Genomic DNA, 20,802 nt, shown 5'->3' with positions numbered 1-20,802 from the left:
ACTTGTAAAAAGAATCTCTGCAGATGCTGAGGTGTGTTGTGTGATACAGTAATCCGTTTAGTGGACATTATGTAAATAAAGCTGAGGAGTTGTGTTTAAGAGAACAATAAAACAATCCCTCTTCCATTCACTGTTAACATAAAAGCTTACCTCTCAAAGACACATCCAATATAGAGACGATATTTCTATAATTTTATGAATTTTAATCCGTATTTTACACACACAATCCGTATATATATACACTACCAGTCAAAAGTTTGGAAACATTACTATTTTTTATGTTTTTGAACGAAGTCTCTTATGTTCATTAAGGCTGCATTTATTTCATAATAAATACAGAAAAAACAATAATATTGTGAAAAATTAAAACATAAAACATCAAATATTAAATTCAAATATTACAATTTGATTCAAAATTTAAAATTTTTAATACACTTTCAAATATAATTTATTCCTGTGATGGCATTACTCCAGTTTTCAGTGTCACATGATCCTTCAGAAATCATTCTAATATGCTGATTTGATACTCAGTTATTACCACTGGTGAAAACAGTTGTGTTGCTTAATATTTATTTTGGAAACTGTGATACTTTGTTCAGGATTCATTGATGAATAAAAGGTTAAAAAGAACAGCATTTATTCAAAATATAAATCTTTTCTAACAATATAAATCTTTACTATCACTTTTTATCAATTTAACACATCTGTGCTGAATAAAAGTATTAATTTCTTTCAAAAAAATAAAAAATAAAAAAATACTGACCCCAGACTTTTGAACGGTAGTGTATATCATTACAAAAGATTTCTATTTTAAATAAATGCTATTTTTTAACTTTTTGTTCATCAAAGAATCCTGAAAAAGTATCACAGGTTATAAAATAATATTAAGCAGCACAACTGTTTCCAATATTGATAATAAATTATTACAATGATTTCTGAAGGATCATGTGACACTGAAGACCGGAGTAATGATTCTGACAATTCAGCTTTGCATCACAGAAATAAATTATATTTTAATAAGTATATTTAAGTATATTAAAATAGAAAACCATAATTTTAAATTGTAATAATATTTCACAATATTATTGTTTTTTTCTGTATTTATTATAAAATAAATGCAGCCTCAATGAGAATAAGAGACTTCGTTCAAAAACGTTAAAAATAGTAATGTTTCCAAACTTTTGACTGGTAGTGTGTGTGTGTGTGTGTGTGTGTGTATTATATATATATAATAATTATCTTCAATATATTTACATTTAGTGTCCGGTTATTTTTCTTATTACCAATGTGAATGTTTGTGGAAATCATGATACACTTCAAGATTTTCTGATGGATAGAACATTCAGTTTTTTACAAGGTTTTTTGTAACAATGTAAAATTAGTTACTGTCAATTTATCAATGTAATGCATCCTTGCTAAATAAAAGTATTATTTTAATATATATATATATATATATATATTAAATATATCCTAAATCCTAAGTGTATCCTAAATCTTGCAAACTTATTAATTATTATTTCTGAGGGGGAAAAAATCATATAGACAGATGCATAGTGTGACACCCATTATTTATTTATTATTATTATTATTATTTTGCTTTTATCTTGTTCCTTGTTTTTGCAGCGTTCACACTCTGAGCCAGAAGGTGAAGTGTAGTTGTGTGTACTCCCCTCGCTCTAAAACAATCAACCTCAATACAGAAAACTGACATTTACACTTATCATATTCCCCTTGAACACTGTGAATGATTAATGATGAATTATTAATTATTCAGATATTGCAGCAGCGGATGTTAGATGGGAAAAGTGAGACAGTGAGAGAGAGCTGAACTAGAGATGCAGGCAGGAAGTCTGCCTTCTATTCCTGAGCAGTCAGGGCATCTTGCTGACGACAGAGTGCAGGAACCAACAGTTCTGCCTCAGATCGAGGGCAACAAGATCTGTGCAGTGGTAAAGCACTCGCTGTGATCTTGTTTTTATCCTTGTTATGGAACTCGCTGCTCCAGTTCCCATGTCAAACTTTTAGCACATTAAGGGATTTGCTTTATGATCTGACAGATGTGCAGAACTTAAGACTGAAAAAACACGTAGACTATTTTCGTTTCAAGCTGACAAAGGAGACATGTAGTGAATCTCGGAAGTTAATCCAAAACAAATAAAGGACTGAGGCTTAAAGGAATAGTTCGCCATCCTTTACTCCCCCTCATGTCGTTCAAAACCTGTATGATTTTGTTTCTTCTGTGGAAAACAACAGAAGATATTGCTTCAGCTGTTTTGTCTATACAAGTGTTCTTAATTTAATTTGGACTTTGAATACATGATTTTATTTGGACCTCATTTAATTTTATTGTATGGACACTTCTGAGTTCTACAGATAAAAAAGAAAATCATACAGGTTTGCAACAACATGAGGGTGAGTAAACAATGACAGAATGATCATTTTTGGGTGGACTATCCCTTTAAGAGACTCCAAATACAAAAAAGGACATTAGACAATCTACCTGCACCACACAAGCCTGATGGCCGCCGCCCTGTGTGCATCCAGTCTCTTTTCATCCTCTGCAGCAGTCTGAGAGCAGTCATCGAAACCTCATGAGTCTTTTCACCAAACTCCAACATGTGGGCGAATCGTGGAATGTACAGACATGGATCTATAGATAGAAATCAACAGATCTGTAATCAGCGTCTAAACACAAACCTGAGAATATAACCTAAATATGCAACTTTGGATTGAAAACTAAGTTAAAGTTTATTACAAATAAAGGCTCCACGTCTCTGTGAACCTCATTTAGCTGATGCCCTTTCAATGGATTAAAAAAGCTTTTTTTTTTTTTTGTGGTTCTCCTTGACTCCATGTTGAATCTAGAACACAGTCCCCTTATGGGAACCTTTAAAAGTGGTTTGGCTTAGAGTCACTCTGTGGGAGCAAATATCCCTCACTTCCACCTACTTCTAAGTCCTTGGGTAAACTCATTCTGCTGGCCCAATAAAGTCCAAACATCACTGCTGTCCTATTAAGAAGGAAATGAGCTCAGCTAAGAAAGGCGGCCATTTACGATCCTATCTAAAGCTACACTATGGGGACTGCACCTGCACTTACGAGACATAGTATGTTCATTGAAATCTCCCTAGACTGTGTCTGTCACTGGCCTTTTTTATACATCTAGGTAATTTTATATTAAATTATCATTTTAATGCAGTAGAGCAGAGCGGTTGACAGAGCAAATATTCAGTGGCATCTGTGAAACAGGAAATAGTATAAGTCGTTTAAGAAAAATTTAATTTTCTCATGTAACGTTCTTTGGAATGATCCATACGGCACTGAAAAATAAATTGATTTTCATACTTCTATTTCAGTCTTGCTGTAAAATTATCTGATTTGTGAGACTGTGGCTGTCAGAGTTTGATTAAGGGAAAAATGATAAATGAACAGAGAGAAATAATCAAATAGATCTGTGAGAATTGTTGGTGTGGACGGGAAACTAGGCATTGCAGAAAAAGGCCTTTGAAATAATTGGTGAGGGTTGTGGACAGCAGTACAGGTTGGATTTGAAAAATCCTTTATAATAAACTCACATGCTGCATTTTCCTTCAACAGACACCCTAGTGAAGAAAAATTATTGATGATGCTCTTCATTTTAGTGCTAAAATGTATTCTTATCTATGCTGAACAAAGACATCCCATAAAAAATTTACTCAGGGATCAGATGTCTCAAACTCAGTCTCTGACCTTGTCTGATGTGTCTGTAATTGTTAAAATCATAATTTGCTTGGGGGAAAGCTTGATTTTGACACCAGAGTACTAAATTGAAAGTGCTAATCAAGACCTTTTGCATTTAAAGTAGTGCATGGCAGAAGTGTTAACTGTATTTTAAATATACAGTTCATTCTGCAACCTAACAACCTAACAAATACCCACGTAGAACTATAGAAATTCATAACTGAGAGAACAAAACAGCTGAATGATATCAACAACCTTGAGTTATCTTTTTTTTAAATTGTTGTAACACCTATTGTGACAGCTTTAAGAAGTAGGATACAACAGGGCGCCTTTGATTTTATTTTCCTCTAAACCACTAGATGGCACTTTCCTAAACATCCGTTTTTCAAAATGCACGTGCAAATTTGTCTGATCTTTGCCACGATCGCGGGCAGCAACGCAAAGTTGATTAGGAGGTAGTTTGATCTAATATTTGATGTTTTTTTAAAATGTTGTTGATTTCAGTAGCAAATACGAATCCATTAAATAAATGTTTGTATTTTCAGACAAAAGTCTTCTTGATGATTTTTGGTTTTGTCCAAGGTAATTCAAGCAACAGTTTTTCAATAACGGAAGAATATGTAAAGTATGGTATTTGGGGTAAAAAGCGCCCCTGCTGTTGGGGCAAAATGCACAAAAATTAACATGTTAATGAGCTGGCTGACTTTTCCATTTCTTGATATGACATGGTTAGATTCACATAGCAAATATCATATATCAGATTGGGTATCCATCTTAGAGATAATACCCATATTTATAATGTAACAATCATATTTTAAAATATATGAATCATATCATAATAAAATATAATTTACTGTTACTACTGTAAATCTATATTAAATAGGCTATTATGGGATCTCCTTCAATGCTTTCAGAATCTTTACTTTTTAGAATAATTTTGTTTCTGCATTTCTGTATTTTTAAAATCTATTTTTATATTTTATATATAAAAATATATATCGCACAGGCCTATTTTAATGACAGTATATTTACTGAACAAAAATGAATTATTTTATTCATCAAAATAAACAGAAAATAGTACTTTGCTAAAGTTATTCTTTTGAACAAGTATTAACCTAGTCATTTTTCCACACAAAATATGTTGCTCCATCAATGTCCAATACAAACATATATATTTTTCCTGCAATCATATACTTTGAGAGTAGTGAAAAGCACATTTTTTTCTTAAGGTGTGCCTTTAGCCCTGTTGTACCCTAATTCAGAGGGTGTACAAGTATTTAATACTATGTTTTAGTTTCAGTTTATAGCTGAAGGTGCACTCAGGCTGTGTTCCAGTTCAAATTTGTATGCCCTTCCCTTGCTAACTTCCCTCCGTCTTGTGGACTCGGATTTATGTCATTGCTAACACTGCACGAGTTCCCACTACAAGCTGTAATGGGTTTAAATGGAACGCCTTAAGCCCTTGATCACTTGGAATTCGCTAAGGAGCTGATTTATTATTTACAACTCTTTCCTTTAATAACTGTTTTATGAACCATCCTATATGTCTATTGGTATTCTTAGGCTGCAGAGAAAAATGTAAATAAATAAATAAATAAATAAAATGGTACAAATGAAAACTAACAATACAATTAACTATGCCTGTGTAAAAATTTAAGGTCATCTTAAGGTAACTACAAGTATTATGTGGTTACATTTCTAAATATTTCATATATCATACACTACAGTAGTATAGGGTGAAGAAGTAACATGTGCTCTGCAGTCAGGAGTTAGAAGATTAACCTCGGTGGACTTGAACTTGAAAAATGGTGTGTACTGAAGTCTTTCCGCATTTGAAACAACTTTCCCTATCATGTTCATTTGTGTTTATTTGATGCTATAAATTAACTAGTAGGAAGACATGATCGGTTCACGAGCCACTTGAGCTGAGGCACTACAGCAATCTGTTACGACACATTAAAGAGCCACAAAATGGTTTTTATTGTTCTAGTTTCTTAAAAAATTACACAGTGTGAAAGCTGGGACTTTGTTTAATATCATAAGTCTTGTCTTGTCTGTCGACGTGTTGTCAGTGTCCTCTTTGCTCCGTGATGTATTTTTCACTCTGTGTGGCATGACAGTGCCATGGCTTGTCGGACAAAGCGACAGTAACTAAGGGGGGCGGGTCTTTGCGAAGCTGCCTGACGTGTACATACTGAATAAGTAGAGTCACTCCCACCTACTTGGTTGGCAATATTTATTGGCAATATTTACCACCTAATGGTGGTAAATATTGCCTGAAGAGAAGTGCTAAAGGAAGTTTGCAAGTTTATGTCTGAAAGCAAAGTGGTATGTTTTTGTGTTGGCATTTAGCTGTTTTTTTATTCATTTCAATATTAGCAGTGCTTTTGAACTTTATACTGACACCTATTGGCCTGGATGCATTGTTTTGTTTACTAACTGCTGCCACAAAGCTTTTTGTTTGTTTCCGCTTGTTAATGGGTTAGTTCACCCAAAAATGTAAATTCTGTCATTAATTACGCACCCTTATGTTGTTCCACATCCGTAAGACCATAAGACAAATTAAGATATTTTTGATTAAATCTGAGAGCTATATGACTCGTCAATAGACAATTTAGCAATTTAACTGACACTTTCAGGGTCCAGAAAGGTAAAGACATTGTTAAAACAGTCTATGTGACTGCAGTGGTTCAACGTTAATTTTATAAAGTGACGAGAATATTTTTTGTGCGCAAAAACAAAACAAAAATAACCACTTTATTAAACAATATCTTCTTTTCTGTTTCATTCTCAAACGTTGTTTACATCCAGCGCTTCCAGATAATACGTCAGAACACAGACTCATTCGCCGGCTCCTGCGTCAGCATCAGATGCATGCGTTGTGCTGCTCACATGTGCAGCTTTGGCCAATACTGAGCTGACATTCGGACGTAAACACGGAAGCCTTCACTTTGCTTACTACGTCAACTGAATAAGGATAATGACAGGAAAGGGAAGAGATTGAATAAAGTCATTATTTTTGTTTTGTTTTTGCACACAAAAAGTATTCTCATCACTTCATAAAATTAAGGTTGAACCACTGTTTTAACGTTGTCAGTGTCGGTTAAATTGTGTCTATGGACAAGTCATATACCTCATGGATTTCATCAAAAATGTCCTAATTTATTACGGGTGTGGAACGACATGAGTGTGAGTAATTAATGACAGAATTTTCATTTTTGGGTGAACTGACCCTTTAAGTCGTCACGAAGGAATACTGTTTCTGGGTTCAAGCCTCTAATCATTTAGTTTCTATTGAGAATTCAGCTGTTTATGAGTACTATTTATTCATATGACAGATTATAAGCTTTTAAAAATACATGGTGTACACCACAGTCTCCAGGCTCACAATGTCCAGGACACCAATATTTTAATGTTTCATAAAACATTGTCTGGCCATCTGAGATTTTGGTATGGATATAGAGGTTAGGATGTTTTATTACAGTACACATTGAGTATATTAGCACCATTTGTTGCGACTTAAAATCGCTATATAACATATTAGTAGTAGCATTAGTCAGAACTGATCTGCATTAATCGCTGGTCATATAATGCCAACATGGCAGCGTCCATGAGTGGGTGACTACTTCATGTAGAATAAACACAGCTTTTTTTAAAAGCCTGATATGACTGGAGTCTGCATCTCACGCCCGTTTACATCATTTTAATCATAATTTCTCAATAGGTGCTACTAAATTCTTTATAAAACTTGTTGGACCGGTTTCACAGACAGGGCTTAGCCTAAACCAGGATTAGTTCAATTAGGATATTTAAGTAGCTTTTATAAATGACACTAGAAAGAAAAAAAAAAAAAATGCTGATGTGCATCTTGAGACAAAACAATGGCACTGACATATTTTCAGATCTGTCAGTACAAGTTATTTTCATTTACAACATCTCAAACATGCATTTTAGTCTATGACTTGTCTGTGAAACCAGGGGTTTAATTATCAAAATCAGTGCACCTTTAAGAAGTTAACCAGCTTCTCTTACCCAAAGTGACCTACTAAAAGTGCTTTAGATTTAGAGAATTTCACTCACTGTGTGCATGTTTCACAGAATCTGGCTGGCAAAAAACATCATTGTCTAAATTGTGTGAGATAGATAAGCCGCTTATCGTAGGCGAAGGATCCAGTTTCCAGCGCCGGAGCCCTCTGTTGGAGATCCGGGAAAGCTGTGCAAGCCCAACCCCCTCTCTCTCTCTCTCTCTCATAGCACACTGTAGATTTAACATGGCTCCTAGCTGCCAGTGAGCCTTCAAACATCAAACCTGAATGTATTTTCCTGGCAGCTGCGCTTCGGTCGGCTCAATAAGGTAAAGAACGACTAATGATGTACTATTTAAGTTCCTCTGCGGTTATTGCTTTATTGAATCGCGAATAATGATTCATATTACTTCGAGTTCGTTTTGGTGGACAAGTCTATGCGGACGGTAGCTCTGTTCTGCTGCTACTTTATCTCTTTAAACCCGGTTTGTAAAGAACGCTCGCGATATAATAATTGATCGTCCATGATAATGGTGAGCGCGCATGATATTTCTACCGACAACATTAAAGCTTTGCTTAGTAGGATGAGCGCTTCGTTGCAGATTTGTATCCCCTTATGAGACATTTAAGGCTGCATCAGCAAATTGACTGATCCTTCATATGAAGTTGAAACACTGCAACTGAAGCTCGGTGTCTGTGGTAAAGCGTTACAATGTTGAGTTCTGTTTTGCGTGTTGGTGGAAAAAGTTACTTTATGAAATAAAAAAATGCCTTCAAAGCTTCGCGCGGGGTTTCATATAACGCAGATCAAATCTGTTTGGCCCCTGGTGATGATGACATGGATAACACTAAGATATGATACATTTTGATTTATGTATGCCGTGTTGGTGGAAGTGGTGACGTGAACATACTGTCAACAATAGAGATGGGAATCGCGAATTAAACGATTCTGGTTCCGATGCCGATTCCTGTTAACGATTCGGGTTGCTTGACGGCCCATTAAGTTAATATTGTTTAAGTAGCCCACTTTTCAAGGAATAAATTGCATTTATTGTTATATGACATTATGTCAGTCATATTCAACAGAACAGAAATAAATTCAATACGTTTATTCCAAAATGTGTGCTTACACAGACCTTTCAATGACTTTTAAAGGCGTTTTATATAAAGGCAGATACAAATTCATTTCGAACAATAAAATAAAACAAAATGTGGTAACATATTTCATTTGTTTATTTTTATATAAAAAAGCACAGTGTCCAGCATTTGTATCCTTAACTACAGGTTGTCATGTAAACAACTAGTCAGTTGTTGATGAGAGTCTGTGAGACTTTGTAGTTTGTGCACATTACATGAACGTAATAAAATGCGGGTCAAGCTAATTCAGCAACTCTCAAATGTTTTTGATGCACAAGAGCCGACTCATAAGAATCATTCTTTGGTCGCGTTGTATGTTTTTGAATCACTAAAAACAGCCGACTCATAAGAGTCATTCATTCGGGAATCGACAACACTGAGCTGTTGCGCTTAACAGTAGTGCAGGAAACATTGTATTTTAGTATGTGTTCCTCCAAGTCTTTCGGTTCGTTTGTTTTGAACGAAACGCTTCTCTGTTCCCAAGTAGTAAACAATGCGCAAGGGGTTAATTCGTGCTGGTGTGAGCGGCGAGAGAGAGGCTGGATGTTCGGCTGTGTGGGAGGCGCCTCTGGGCTACTGACGTCCGATTCACTCGTAGTTTGATTTGTCAACAGAGAGCTGGGCGTCCTCTCCCTCTACACAAAACGGGCTTTACAAAACAGAGTAGAGATTCTGAGAGAGGATGCACACAGATATGTTGGCAGACAAGGACCACGTAGCACTTTTCGTGGTCGACACAGACCTCTGACTTATTTAACCGAACGTCTTGCAACGTATTACTTTCACTGTAATTGGCGCGAGATCAAGGAATCTTGAGGATGCGATGAGAAAGAGGATAAAGTCTTTGAGCTGGAATATTTCCACTGGTCGGGTTTGTAAATGTGCCAGAGAGGGAAATATGCTATGGAAGCGCGTGTATTGAGTGACCAAGGCTTCTAATTAAATCAAAGGGAGCTGTTTCCCCCCCCGATACACCTGTCTTTAGCTACTCGACAGACTGGTGGATAGACTTGCTGATGCCAACAACGCCAGATTGCCTATATGGCAGGATCATGAAGTTTTTGACATTTTTCCTTTTGCTTCCAGAAACCTTAAAAAGGACAAGAAAGAGTGGGAAACAGCTCAGCAAGCTGCCAGTATGCTATGAAATCGTGACTTTGTCCTTGAGGAAGAAGATGGCTGCAGAACTCTATCCTGCCAGCATAAACACCAACCTTCCAAACAGTAACAGCACAGCAGTAACAGCTGCCGGCAAAAAGACCATCGTCCAAGTCACTCAGACGGTGACCACGCCGACTACAACTGCCACTCAGCAGAACATCAACAATAATAACGTCGAGACTGCCAGCTGGCAGTCCACCCATCCGACACTGCGAGAGAGGTAAGGGCGCGTTTGGTTTGATGATAATTAGGCTGTTATCGGCGCAAAAACACAATATTCTGTTGCATTTTGTTCTCTTCAGGAATGCTTTGATGTTCAATAACGAACTCATGGCAGATGTTCATTTTGTTGTGGGTCCTCCTGGCGCATCCCAAAAAGTTCCAGCACACAAGGTGAGCGCATCCTCCCGTGTCCAAATGCATCTCGAGTGGCTCTTTCATCAACCGTATGCTTAACCGCTTTTGTGTGGCATTTGTGCTTTCAGTATGTGCTGGCAGTGGGGAGTTCTGTTTTTGGTGCCATGTTTTACGGAGATCTAGCGGAAGGAGAATCTGAGATTCATATTCCTGACGTGGAGCCTGCTGCTTTTTTAATCCTTTTGAAGTATGTCCTGTTCTTTACTTCTAATGTATATGGGTGAATGATGTGAGACTCCTTTTCTATTTGTTGATCGATAAATGTATTCACAAATTCATATATTCAATGACTTACAGTAAATACGCCCCTGTTTTTAATTAAAAAATATTCTTAGAAAAAAATATTTGACACAACAGATTTGCTCTTTAGTATAATAAAACCTTTTGTCATTTGGTGCAACCAACATGAAGAAAAACATAAAATAGTCCCCTGTCGATGTCATTAAGTATAAAATATCAGACAATTTGACTTTTTCCGACAGTTCAGGTTATGAAATGTCATGTTATTTATGAATTCGTTTTATATATATATATATTATAAACATTTTGTCAGTAATAACAAATGTTATCAAGGTTTAAAGAAAATGCTTGGTTGCTTTGAGTCATCACAATGGGAACCTTCATAAATGTTTTTTTCAAAACAATATTAATCTAATATATTTTCAAAATGCATTTTAAATTAGATTTTTCTTCATATGTTTTTTAATCATATATTATTTGTCATTGACCCATGCATATACCTCTAAACTCAATCACTGCAAAGCCTAATGCTTGTAAAGATTTGATTTCTTAGTCCTTTTTTTTTTTTTGTTCACTTTCAGGTACATGTACAGTGATGAGATTGAACTTGAAGCGGACACAGTGCTGGCCACTTTGTACGCTGCCAAAAAGTATATAGTGCCTGCACTGGCGAAGGCCTGTGTCACCTTTCTGGAGACAAGCCTAGAGGCCAAAAATGCCTGTGTGTTGTTGTCCCAGAGTCGACTGTTTGAGGAGCCTGAGCTGACCCAGCGGTGTTGGGAGGTCATTGATGCTCAGGCTGAGCTGGCACTTCGCTCTGAGGGTTTCTGTGAGATTGATCTTCAAACGCTGGAGATCATACTAAAGCGTGAGACCCTCAACACCCGGGAGGCGGTGGTCTTCCAGGCAGCTCTCGATTGGTCTGTGGCTGAATGCAAAAGGCAAGGACTGGGACCGACCACTCGTAATAAAAGGGCAGTGCTGGGCAAGGCTCTCTACTTGGTTCGCATCCCAACCATGACCCTGGAGGAGTTTGCCAACGGAGCAGCGCAGTCAGACATTTTAACGCTGGAAGAGACTCATGATGTCTTTCTGTGGTACACAGCAGCTAATAAGCCCAAGTTGGAATTCCCACTGCAAAAAAGAAAGGGTCTGACACCACAGCGCTGCCATCGTTTTCAGTCCTCGGCTTACCGTAGTAACCAATGGCGCTACCGCGGACGCTGTGATAGCATCCAGTTCGCGGTAGACAAGAGGATCTTCATCGCAGGTCTTGGCTTGTATGGTTCCAGTGGTGGAAAGGCAGAGTACAGCGTCAAGATCGAACTCAAGCGCCAAGGAGTGACCCTGGCCCAGAACCTAACGAAATTTGTTTCAGATGGATCCAGCGGCACCTTCTCTGTATGGTTTGAACACCCGGTCCAAGTGGAGCAGGACACTTTCTACACAGTCAGTGCCATATTAGATGGGAATGAACTTAGCTACTTTGGACAGGAGGGTATGACGGAAGTGCAATGTGGAAAGGTGACCTTCCAGTTCCAGTGTTCCTCGGACAGTACCAATGGAACTGGTGTGCAGGGGGGTCAGATCCCAGAGCTGGTTTTCTATGCCTGAAATTGTCAGGACGTCCCATTGCAGTGCATTCCGCTCACTGGAATTAGGATGGATTGAATACAGGGTCTCGTGAGGCTCTTGCCTTTATTATGTAGCAATGGTGAACTCGATGGTAATGGCTCTTCAGTTCCACAACGAGCTCAGATGGAAGGAATGTTCTTCAGCTTTATTTATTGCAAAAAATATATATTGATTTAATTATTGATGCTGCAGCAAGCAGATCTATATATATATATATATATATAAATGAGATAGTTGTACTGCTTTGATAGTGGACAGAAGCCACTAGTGTCATGTTTTGTACATAACTTATTTGTTTTCAGCTTGATGCTGATTGACAAATAAAATGTCTTGTATTAGTAATCAGCTTCCTGAATTGCAGATTATAAATGTTTTTGTGACTCAAGTCCAAAGTTGTTTTACTTCTTATACATACACTCACAGTCCTGACTTCAGCAGGGAGGGAGGCTGAGCTCAATCTATATTTTAGATGCCCTAAAAGTGTATAAGTATATACACTTTAAAATCAAGTCATTCCAATTAGGTAATATATGAGCTTTTACTATGCAATGATGTGCATTATAACTGAAATCCAAAAAATGAAGCCACACACCACAAATGCAGTGGGGCTTGTGTAAATGAGACAGTGATTGTTAAGTGTGGATGAAATATTCATCTTGAAAGGCCACATAAAGAACCTATTATCCCAAGCGGGCTGCATGAGGAACTGAATAGGGAGTCTGTTTGAATTGAGCCCATAGAATCTGCTGCTCCACCGTTTGCATTTTAATTAAGGCTTTAGTAAACATGGAGCAGATGCAGCTTGGTAAAACAGCAGATTTTTGACCAAACCCCCCCCCACAAAAACAGATGAATATCGAATTATGACACATGGAGAGCTGCTAATCAGACTGCATTCTGGGATTATGCCCAGTATTTTAACATTGGGATGCTCTCTGATGTATACTTGATTCATTTTGTTTCTGCTTCCTATAATCTGATGAGTCTGTTTTAAAAACTGCAGACATGTTCTGCTCTCATAGTGTGCACAGAAGGTGGAAAAAGGTTTGCAATGATGGACCATAATGGATTTTTTGACATGACGCAGTGCCCCCTAGTTACATCTGGCTAGACTGCAACTCGCTATGAATATAATTTCCAGATGGGTAAAACATTTTCAACCTGTGTCTGAAATAGTTTGAATTACAGAATATTGCAGAAAATTGAGCTTAACATATCTGGATGAGAGTAAAACAACGGCAAATCTCCCTTTTGATCCAACTAGGAATCCATTGGCCAGATCAGATGAACAGATTGAGAATACTTGTATTGATCCAGCCATGGTGTATTATTGATAACCAATTTAGCAAGTGAATTGTTTTGAGAGATGCTGCCTGCTTTATTAATGAGGTTCATTCAAAAGCACTGTTCCGGTCAGCTGAATTACATTAGCTATTTCACAGAGAGGTCATTACAGCGAGACTTACCGACGGCTGGGGCGTTGATACAGAGCTCTCTAGCCAACAGGAGGAAGGTCTTTCCCAGAATGTAAACATTAACCTACAACAATATAAGAAATATGACTTAAGTATTCAATGGGTTCAACTTTACACATTATCAATCACTCTTGACACGTAATTATGGAACATTTAATTTCTTCTCATTAGTCTTTAAAATAGCAACATTTCCACTTTAAAATTAATCAGATAGGAACATTCTTCATTTTGTCAAATCCATTACATGATCATAAAACCAGATTACAACCCAATACTTCATAGATATTTTAGTGGATATGGTGATTCTTCGTTGAATAGAAAGTCATGTTTGACGTTCATGTGGGTTTCTTTCTGTGTTTGCAGGCTACTGAATTTACTGCAGACAGACTCACTGCCACACCATGCTTCATGCTCATAGTGGGTCCTTTATTTTCAAACCACACCTCTTTGTGGTGTGGGGAATAAATGCTTGGGAGCATTTATTTGAAAGAGGAATCTTTAGTAATATAAAATATCTTTACTGTCACTTCAGATCAATTTCAGCATCCTTGCTGAATAAAAGTTTCTTTCAAAAAACAAAACTGAGCTCAAACTTTTGATCCGTAGAGCAGAGGTCTTCAACCCTGCTCCTGGTGAACCACTGTCCTGCAAAGTTTATATCCAACCTGCTTCAGCACAAATGAATTTCACACCAATGTGATTTAAGTGATTCTGAAGAGCTTGATTTGCTGGTTCAGGTGTGTTTGATTAGGGTTGGAGTTAAACTCTCCAGGGCTGCATTCCAGTTCATTTTTTTATGCCCTTCCCTCGCTAACTTCACTCAGTCTCGTTGACTCGGATGTACGTCATTGCTAACGTTGCATGAGTGCCCACTACAGGTGGAACCTTTGCAATTCGCTGAACTGGAATGACCCTTGATCACTTGTAATCTGCTATGGAGGTGATTATGATTAATGTAGCATCCTATATGTATATATGCGTTTTAAATATATATATATATATAATTTTTTTTTTTTTTGTAAATGTATCAATGAGTTGTTTGTGGTGGGGTAAATTAAACGTGATATGCGGTGACGTCACAATCGTGTTGCATTGTGGGATATGGAGCTGCCTGAAGTGTACATATGAAGCAGGGTCTGTTCATATAAACTTCCCTCGTCCACTAAACGAAGTGGAACGCACTTCAAAATGGCAGCAGGGATTCCCCTGAGGGGAAGTGCTTAGGGAAGTTTGCGAGTGCTTGTCTAAAACTGGAGTGGAACGCAGCCCAGGACAGTGGCCCTGCGTCCCAATGTCAAACTAAATATGTGAGATTAGAATAAGTCTGTCCCAAAGCAGAGTACACCAAAAATCCCTGAATGGTCTACTATTTCCAGTAGATTTTTGAAGTGTGAATCCGTGCACACTCTTAACGGCTAATATTGCTCACATCCCATTGCACTTTGGAGGAGGATTTGGTTCAGAACTACAAACACAAATAAAAAGTGTTAAAAAACCAAACATGGCGGATGTGCGACAGACAGTTAAGTAGAAAGGTTTAGATAAAGTGGTTTGAGTGACTAATAATCAACAAATTAACAAAAATATGAGGAAAGTTCTCCGCATGAAAGACCCACGACTGGCAGATCAACGCACCACTTCTTTTCTCTCCAGTATGGTAGGAAATGAAATTAAATGAAATGTGGAGGATGGTAACTTTGACAAGATGATTGACAGGCCAGATACTTTTAGGGAGTTGTATAAGTAGGCAAATTGGGACGCAGCATGGGTCCTCCGGAGCAGGGTTTAAGACTTCTGCGGTAGAGTATAAATATATATAAAACACTGTAATGTTTTATTATGTGCACTTTTCAACAGAGACCCTCTAAAATGATGAGGGGGTTATGACCTCAGCACCAGGTCCCTAGTTAGCCTGGCATCCTAGCAGGATATATTGGGGTCTTGTCAGATTTGGGTGTGGCTGCACTTGCTAAAGATTCATGACATATTTGAGCCTCTGCCCCAACCATCTAGTGTATGTTCAATAGCTGATACAGTTCAGTGGACAGCTGAGGGAGTATAAATAACATTACACCAGTGCTTAAGCACCAAAATGTCTGGCCCTAAAACAACTACTAATAAAACCTATACGGTATATATTGTCATAAAGACACTGCTGTCTATTGTTTTACAAACAAAATGTAGCCTCATAGTACCAACTTGTTGTTTAATAAAGCAATAGGCCAATAACCATGGCCTTGATTGTCTTAATCAAGTGTCAACATCAATAAGGTAAAAATGTTCAATAAATTAATTATACATTTTAATAAATAGTTTCTTAACAAATATCACACCAAGCAATTCTTGTGCCAAGTAATAGTTGGGTATGTGGGTACCAAAAAACTTGCCACAATAATATAGAATTCTTCTTATGTAGTGCAGTCACAGGTGTGAGTATAACAGCTTCATGCCTGAATTATCCAATCAGATTTCAGAAATACAACATTTTATAAATGGCATCTGCATTTATATCCATTGAAATGTCAAACTGGCCTTTTAAGTGAAGAGAAACTATGCTAGTATATGAGGTGGACTGAAGCTGGATATCAATTTCTGACATGGTGTCTGCTTGTCTGTTTTGTCATATGCAATACCTCAAACAGCATTTCTTTCATATGGTAATATGGAGGGTATGAAAGATTATTTGAAGGTTGAACATCATGCAACTTAGAAAAGCTGCTTAGATTGTGTTATTCAGGATATATATGAAAGAAATTGAAATGAAAGTCAGCCAACCTGTAAAAGATCACTCAGGTCCAGGAGCATGTCTGCACATCAGTTAAGGAAGGGAAGAAGAATACAAAACAAATGGATTATATCATAAAAATGTTTAAAAGTGTGATCTAAATATCTTTGTCTAACTGCATAGCTAAAAATAAGAAATCAATTCTGCTCCTAAATTAATCCTGGTCACAGTGATTAATTAGGCATCGGACGGCTCTGTAATTGTCACTGGGGGAGTTTCGACTTTCACTGATCATCTCTTTACATCAATGGACTTCGGACAGGATCTCCTTATCTCTGCATGAGATTCACACTGACCATCTGTTACAGCTCACCTGAGTGGCACACACACCTGAGGCACGTGTCTCCATGGTGACTAATGCCCCTTTAGCACAGAGATTAGCATCACTACAAGACCAGCTAATCCCACTTTATCAGGAGTCTGACGGCCTTAATTACGGCCTGGCATGAAAGAAAGAAAGTATTTATACTTGTATGACTGACATCAGTGATATTGATAACTGTCTTATCTACAAGACCAGTTATGAACCATTGACAAAAACTGCAGCTACACAACAAAGGGTAAAAATGATAGGGATAACAGCATGTTTAAAAATAACGATACAAACACATGCAAAAATATTTTTAGTGTTTAGTATTTTAGTCTCTATATATTGTTTTTAAATCTTTTTTTTTTTTCTCATTCATCACATGGACACCAATGTCTTCATGGTTCTATCAGTCTTGTAACAAACCACGTTATTAATGCTTCTGTCTAGGACAGTGTTCTCAATCACTGACTCCAAGGCCGCCCATTGTCCACAACAATATTCAAAGGTACCATGACTTTTGACTATAACTATAAAGATGACCATAACAATAACTATATTATCATCCACACCAACAAATAATAATGCTCTGTTTATTCTAAGTATGCACTCCAGTTTTATCATCTGGCCCTTTAAATGCTTGAAGCAGGATGGATTCTGATTGGCTGTAAATGTTTTTATCATTCATCAGCTGGAAAAAAAAAAAGTAATTCCAACAATATTGTTTCTCTGTGCCATTATCGTTATAGTCGTGGTGTGGGCTCTGCTATACTTTAATATTTAGAATGATTTTTAAAACTATATCTTTATCATTATCGTAATAGTCTTTGGTGTGAACAGGGGCACGTTCAAGCTCAAACCGGTGCGCAACGTTTTGCTATGTTTTCCGGGTTGAACGACATGTTTCCTGGAAACGGTGTGCATCGGTGTGCAACGGGTTTGAGATACGTTTTCTCTTGTTTGGTGGGCGTGTCAGAAATGTCAGCCCAATCAGCGGCAAGATGTATATAAACCACGCGGTATTAAAGAGACAGCTCGCACAATGAGTATTAATGTAATATAAAAATACTATATATTTTGCTGTTGTATTGAGAAGTGAAACTTTAATAAACTTTTCTATAGACCCTTTTACTGTTTGTACACAATGGTGATGTAGCAACATATGCGCGCGCATTTTGGCAACGGAAGTGGTGTTGTCCCCCATAGGTTCTAACGTGTTAGCAACTCCGAAAGATATATATATATCTACAGCTTTGCGAGCGGATTAAGCAACACAGACAGATAACTCAAATGGTATCCGGCTGTCAGATCCGTGTAGTCGAGTGGATAGAAGACGTTAGCAGATGGCCAAATACAGTGGCCAGATATATATACATAAACCAGGGCTCTCAAGTTTTAAAGACAGGCAAGAATGACAAATATCCAACAACATGACATGATTTTTAAAGTGACCAATAACATCGACAATGTAATACACTATAATTTATTTAGTGCTAATAAAATTATTAAGCCTATTTGGAGAGAGAGATGTTTAATGTGACAAAATGTCAGTCATCATGTGATAACGAAAATATAACTAGGTCTAGACTACTGAGCAGGTGTTTTCAGTGAACAGGCTGTAAAACTGTTGACTAAGTTCAGACACTCATGAAAAACTGATGCTGATTATCTGGGAAACATTCTCTAACAGCAGTCAAGTTGTCATTGTTTGTGTCAAACAAGCTGTGAATTTGTTGTAACATTAAAATAGGAGATCATGACTTATTCTGTGCTCAAAGTGATGCTCAGAGCTCCAGTGTTTTCCTCTGTGGGTGAACGAGGATGATGGTGAACAATTCCAGGATATGCCTTTTTTTCCATTGGTTGTTGCGTTAAATCTTACCCAGATACAATAGTGCTATTTTCTGATTGGCTACTGTGTAGCCTCTTTCTTTTTTTGATTGGCTGATAAGTGGCAGGCTACTCCAGGGGAGACGTGCTTGATTCCTGCCCGGCACAGCGGCATATTAAATATATGAAAAAATAGTTTTTCTGCGTGAGAAATACAATGTGTGGCAGGAGTGTGTGACAAAAGACCGAAATGAGTGACTGTCACGCTCAGTGCGTTAAACTTGAGAGCCCTGAAAAACTTTCAGAGTTGCTAACATGTTAAAACCAATAGGCAACAACACCACTTCCGTTGCCAAAGTGCGCGCAACTATTTGATCACGTGGGCTGTAAAAGGGTCTATACTCCCCTGATTATATAATGGTAAATATAACAATATCAAAGCACAACAACAGTGATCAGCAATAATGATAAGCTAATTAATACAAACAATAAAAATAATATAGATCAACACAGTCTTAAAGGTAAGAAGTGGATTATCCTTCACCTGAAATGTTTTTCTTTTCATCCTGAAATGCAAGGCAAGTGCAAATAATAATACAAGCGAATACACTTGTCCAAATAATTCTGTATATCATATCACAAAGATGCATGAGATAAATGCAGGGATATTTGATGAGGCAAAGCAGAACACATTTAAAAATACTCCACAATTTGGAATGGGTTTGGCGGTCTGTAAAGAACTGGATGACTTGTTTGTGTTTCTGCTGTTTAGCGTGAAGTACCGAATCTTTGCAAGTGACTGAAAGAGCCCCACCCTGGGACAGTTACAATTCTCCTTTGGCAACTCTAAACGGCACACCAGGTACCAGTCAGGCCTGACGCTACACAAAAGCAGAGCAGAGATCTGGGTGTGACCCAAGAATACAGATTGGATATGCTTTTCGGTGTGAGTAAGTAAGAGTCTGTCTATTTTTGAGACAGAGAGAAAAAGCAGTGTAACACTATCCAGGTGTGCTGTGTTGTAAACACAGGTGTGGTGAGTCTCAAACCCATAATTTGAGAACACAATTTTGACAGGTTTGGGGGAAAACAACCTTAAAGTGTGGAAGAGGGAAATGCTTTTTTTCCCTTAAACATCGCTTCAGAATTTTAGTCTATGACTGACTGAGTTCCACATTTTCACTACAGTAAAGGGGACATGATTTTTTTGATTAAATGAGTGTCACTTCAATATCTTTTGTACACAACCAGGATGGTCACTGAACATCTTTTTAACAAAATGAGGGAGGAGTGACTCAAAGAGCAACTTGCTGGGCTGCTTTCCGTGATTTACTCCAGGGAACATCCTCTGAGATTCATAAAGGTGCAGTAAACACTCTTCCTTTTCCTCTCTTTCGCCTTTGACAGTATATTGTAGCACTATTGTTTTCACATCCTGACACATCCCTTCAGACCCTGAACTGGGTTTTCCCCTAGGGAAAGCATGGACTAAAAGAGACTATTTTATGAATTTATATGCTCAGTCCAGGTTGGTTTATACTGGTTTGGTTCTGTTCCAACTTCTGATGAAGCTGGCTAAGGAAAGGAAATAAATTACCTGAATCCTTACACCTAACCCTAATCTAATGGTCTAGTTCTAACATTCTAATGAGTGTTAGTTGACATGTAGTTGCGAAGTTACTTATAGTTAGTAGAACGTCTAAAGTGGACCATCGAAATAAAGTGTAATCCAAGGAAATCTTGCATATTCAGCTAGTTTCTTATACCAGCAGCCAAAACAGTTTATTATTATGAAATTAAATATATTTATATGAAGAGTTTAGATGCAAAAGCAGCTAAATACCACCATGATATTGAGCGAATGTTCTCCCCACATAGTATACGCTCATCAAATACTTTCGCTTCAAATCCTCTAAATCCCAGCGTCAGCCCATTCAGAAATAACGGTACGTTGGCAGAAACCACTAAACGCCACTTCCCTTTGTCAGCAAAAGCCTCTATGTCAACAGAAAAACCAATTGGAAGACGCAAATCGAATCATATGATTTCCAGATGAATGACGTGTGCATA

General features: G+C 37.5%; 2 protein-coding genes across 6 annotated transcripts in view; one reads left to right on the top strand and one right to left on the bottom strand.

Annotated features, from left to right (window-relative positions):
* The window catches only part of brf1b (BRF1 RNA polymerase III transcription initiation factor subunit b), an 86,353-nt gene that overhangs the window by 46,327 nt on the left and 19,224 nt on the right, over positions 1–20,802 (bottom strand). For all 4 annotated transcript variants that reach the window (XM_067383612.1, XM_067383613.1, XM_067383614.1 and 1 more), the window contains 3 exons: positions 16,586–16,617; positions 13,802–13,874; positions 2,501–2,650 (listed from right to left, as the gene is read on the bottom strand). In XM_067383612.1, the coding sequence (XP_067239713.1) occupies positions 2,501–2,650; positions 13,802–13,874; positions 16,586–16,617 (255 nt within the window). The remainder of the gene's footprint in view (positions 1–2,500; positions 2,651–13,801; positions 13,875–16,585; positions 16,618–20,802) is intronic.
* Positions 7,922–12,707, top strand: btbd6b (BTB (POZ) domain containing 6b). Of its 2 annotated transcripts, XM_067383616.1 has the most exons (5): positions 7,922–8,074; positions 9,969–10,263; positions 10,346–10,436; positions 10,529–10,647; positions 11,282–12,707. In XM_067383616.1, the coding sequence occupies exons 2-5, from the start codon at positions 10,058–10,060 to the stop codon at positions 12,312–12,314; spliced, it is 1,449 nt and encodes a 482-aa protein (XP_067239717.1). In that variant the 5' UTR covers positions 7,922–8,074; positions 9,969–10,057; the 3' UTR covers positions 12,315–12,707. The 2 variants fall into 2 exon arrangements, with proteins under 2 accessions (XP_067239717.1, XP_067239716.1); XM_067383615.1 differs by lacking the exon at positions 7,922–8,074 and having other exon boundaries at positions 9,530–10,263.

Source organism: Chanodichthys erythropterus, chromosome 4, assembly GCF_024489055.1.
Source record: "Chanodichthys erythropterus isolate Z2021 chromosome 4, ASM2448905v1, whole genome shotgun sequence".
In the NCBI taxonomy this organism is placed as follows: Eukaryota; Metazoa; Chordata; class Actinopteri; order Cypriniformes; family Xenocyprididae; genus Chanodichthys; species Chanodichthys erythropterus.
The sequence above is the reverse complement of the archived record's forward strand: the minus strand, read 5'-3'. Positions and strand labels throughout refer to the sequence as shown.

What these genes read in the sequence shown, in the direction of transcription:
- btbd6b (XM_067383615.1), top strand. Translation starts at nt 9,899, where the DNA reads ATGCCAACAACGCCAGATTGCCTATATGGCAGGATCATGAAGTTTTTG. An exon ending in CATCCGACACTGCGAGAGAG is followed by an intron (nt 10,264 to 10,345) that starts GTAAGGGCGCGT and finishes TGTTCTCTTCAG; the next exon opens with GAATGCTTTGATGTTCAATA. An exon ending in AAAAAGTTCCAGCACACAAG is followed by an intron (nt 10,437 to 10,528) that starts GTGAGCGCATCC and finishes TTGTGCTTTCAG; the next exon opens with TATGTGCTGGCAGTGGGGAG.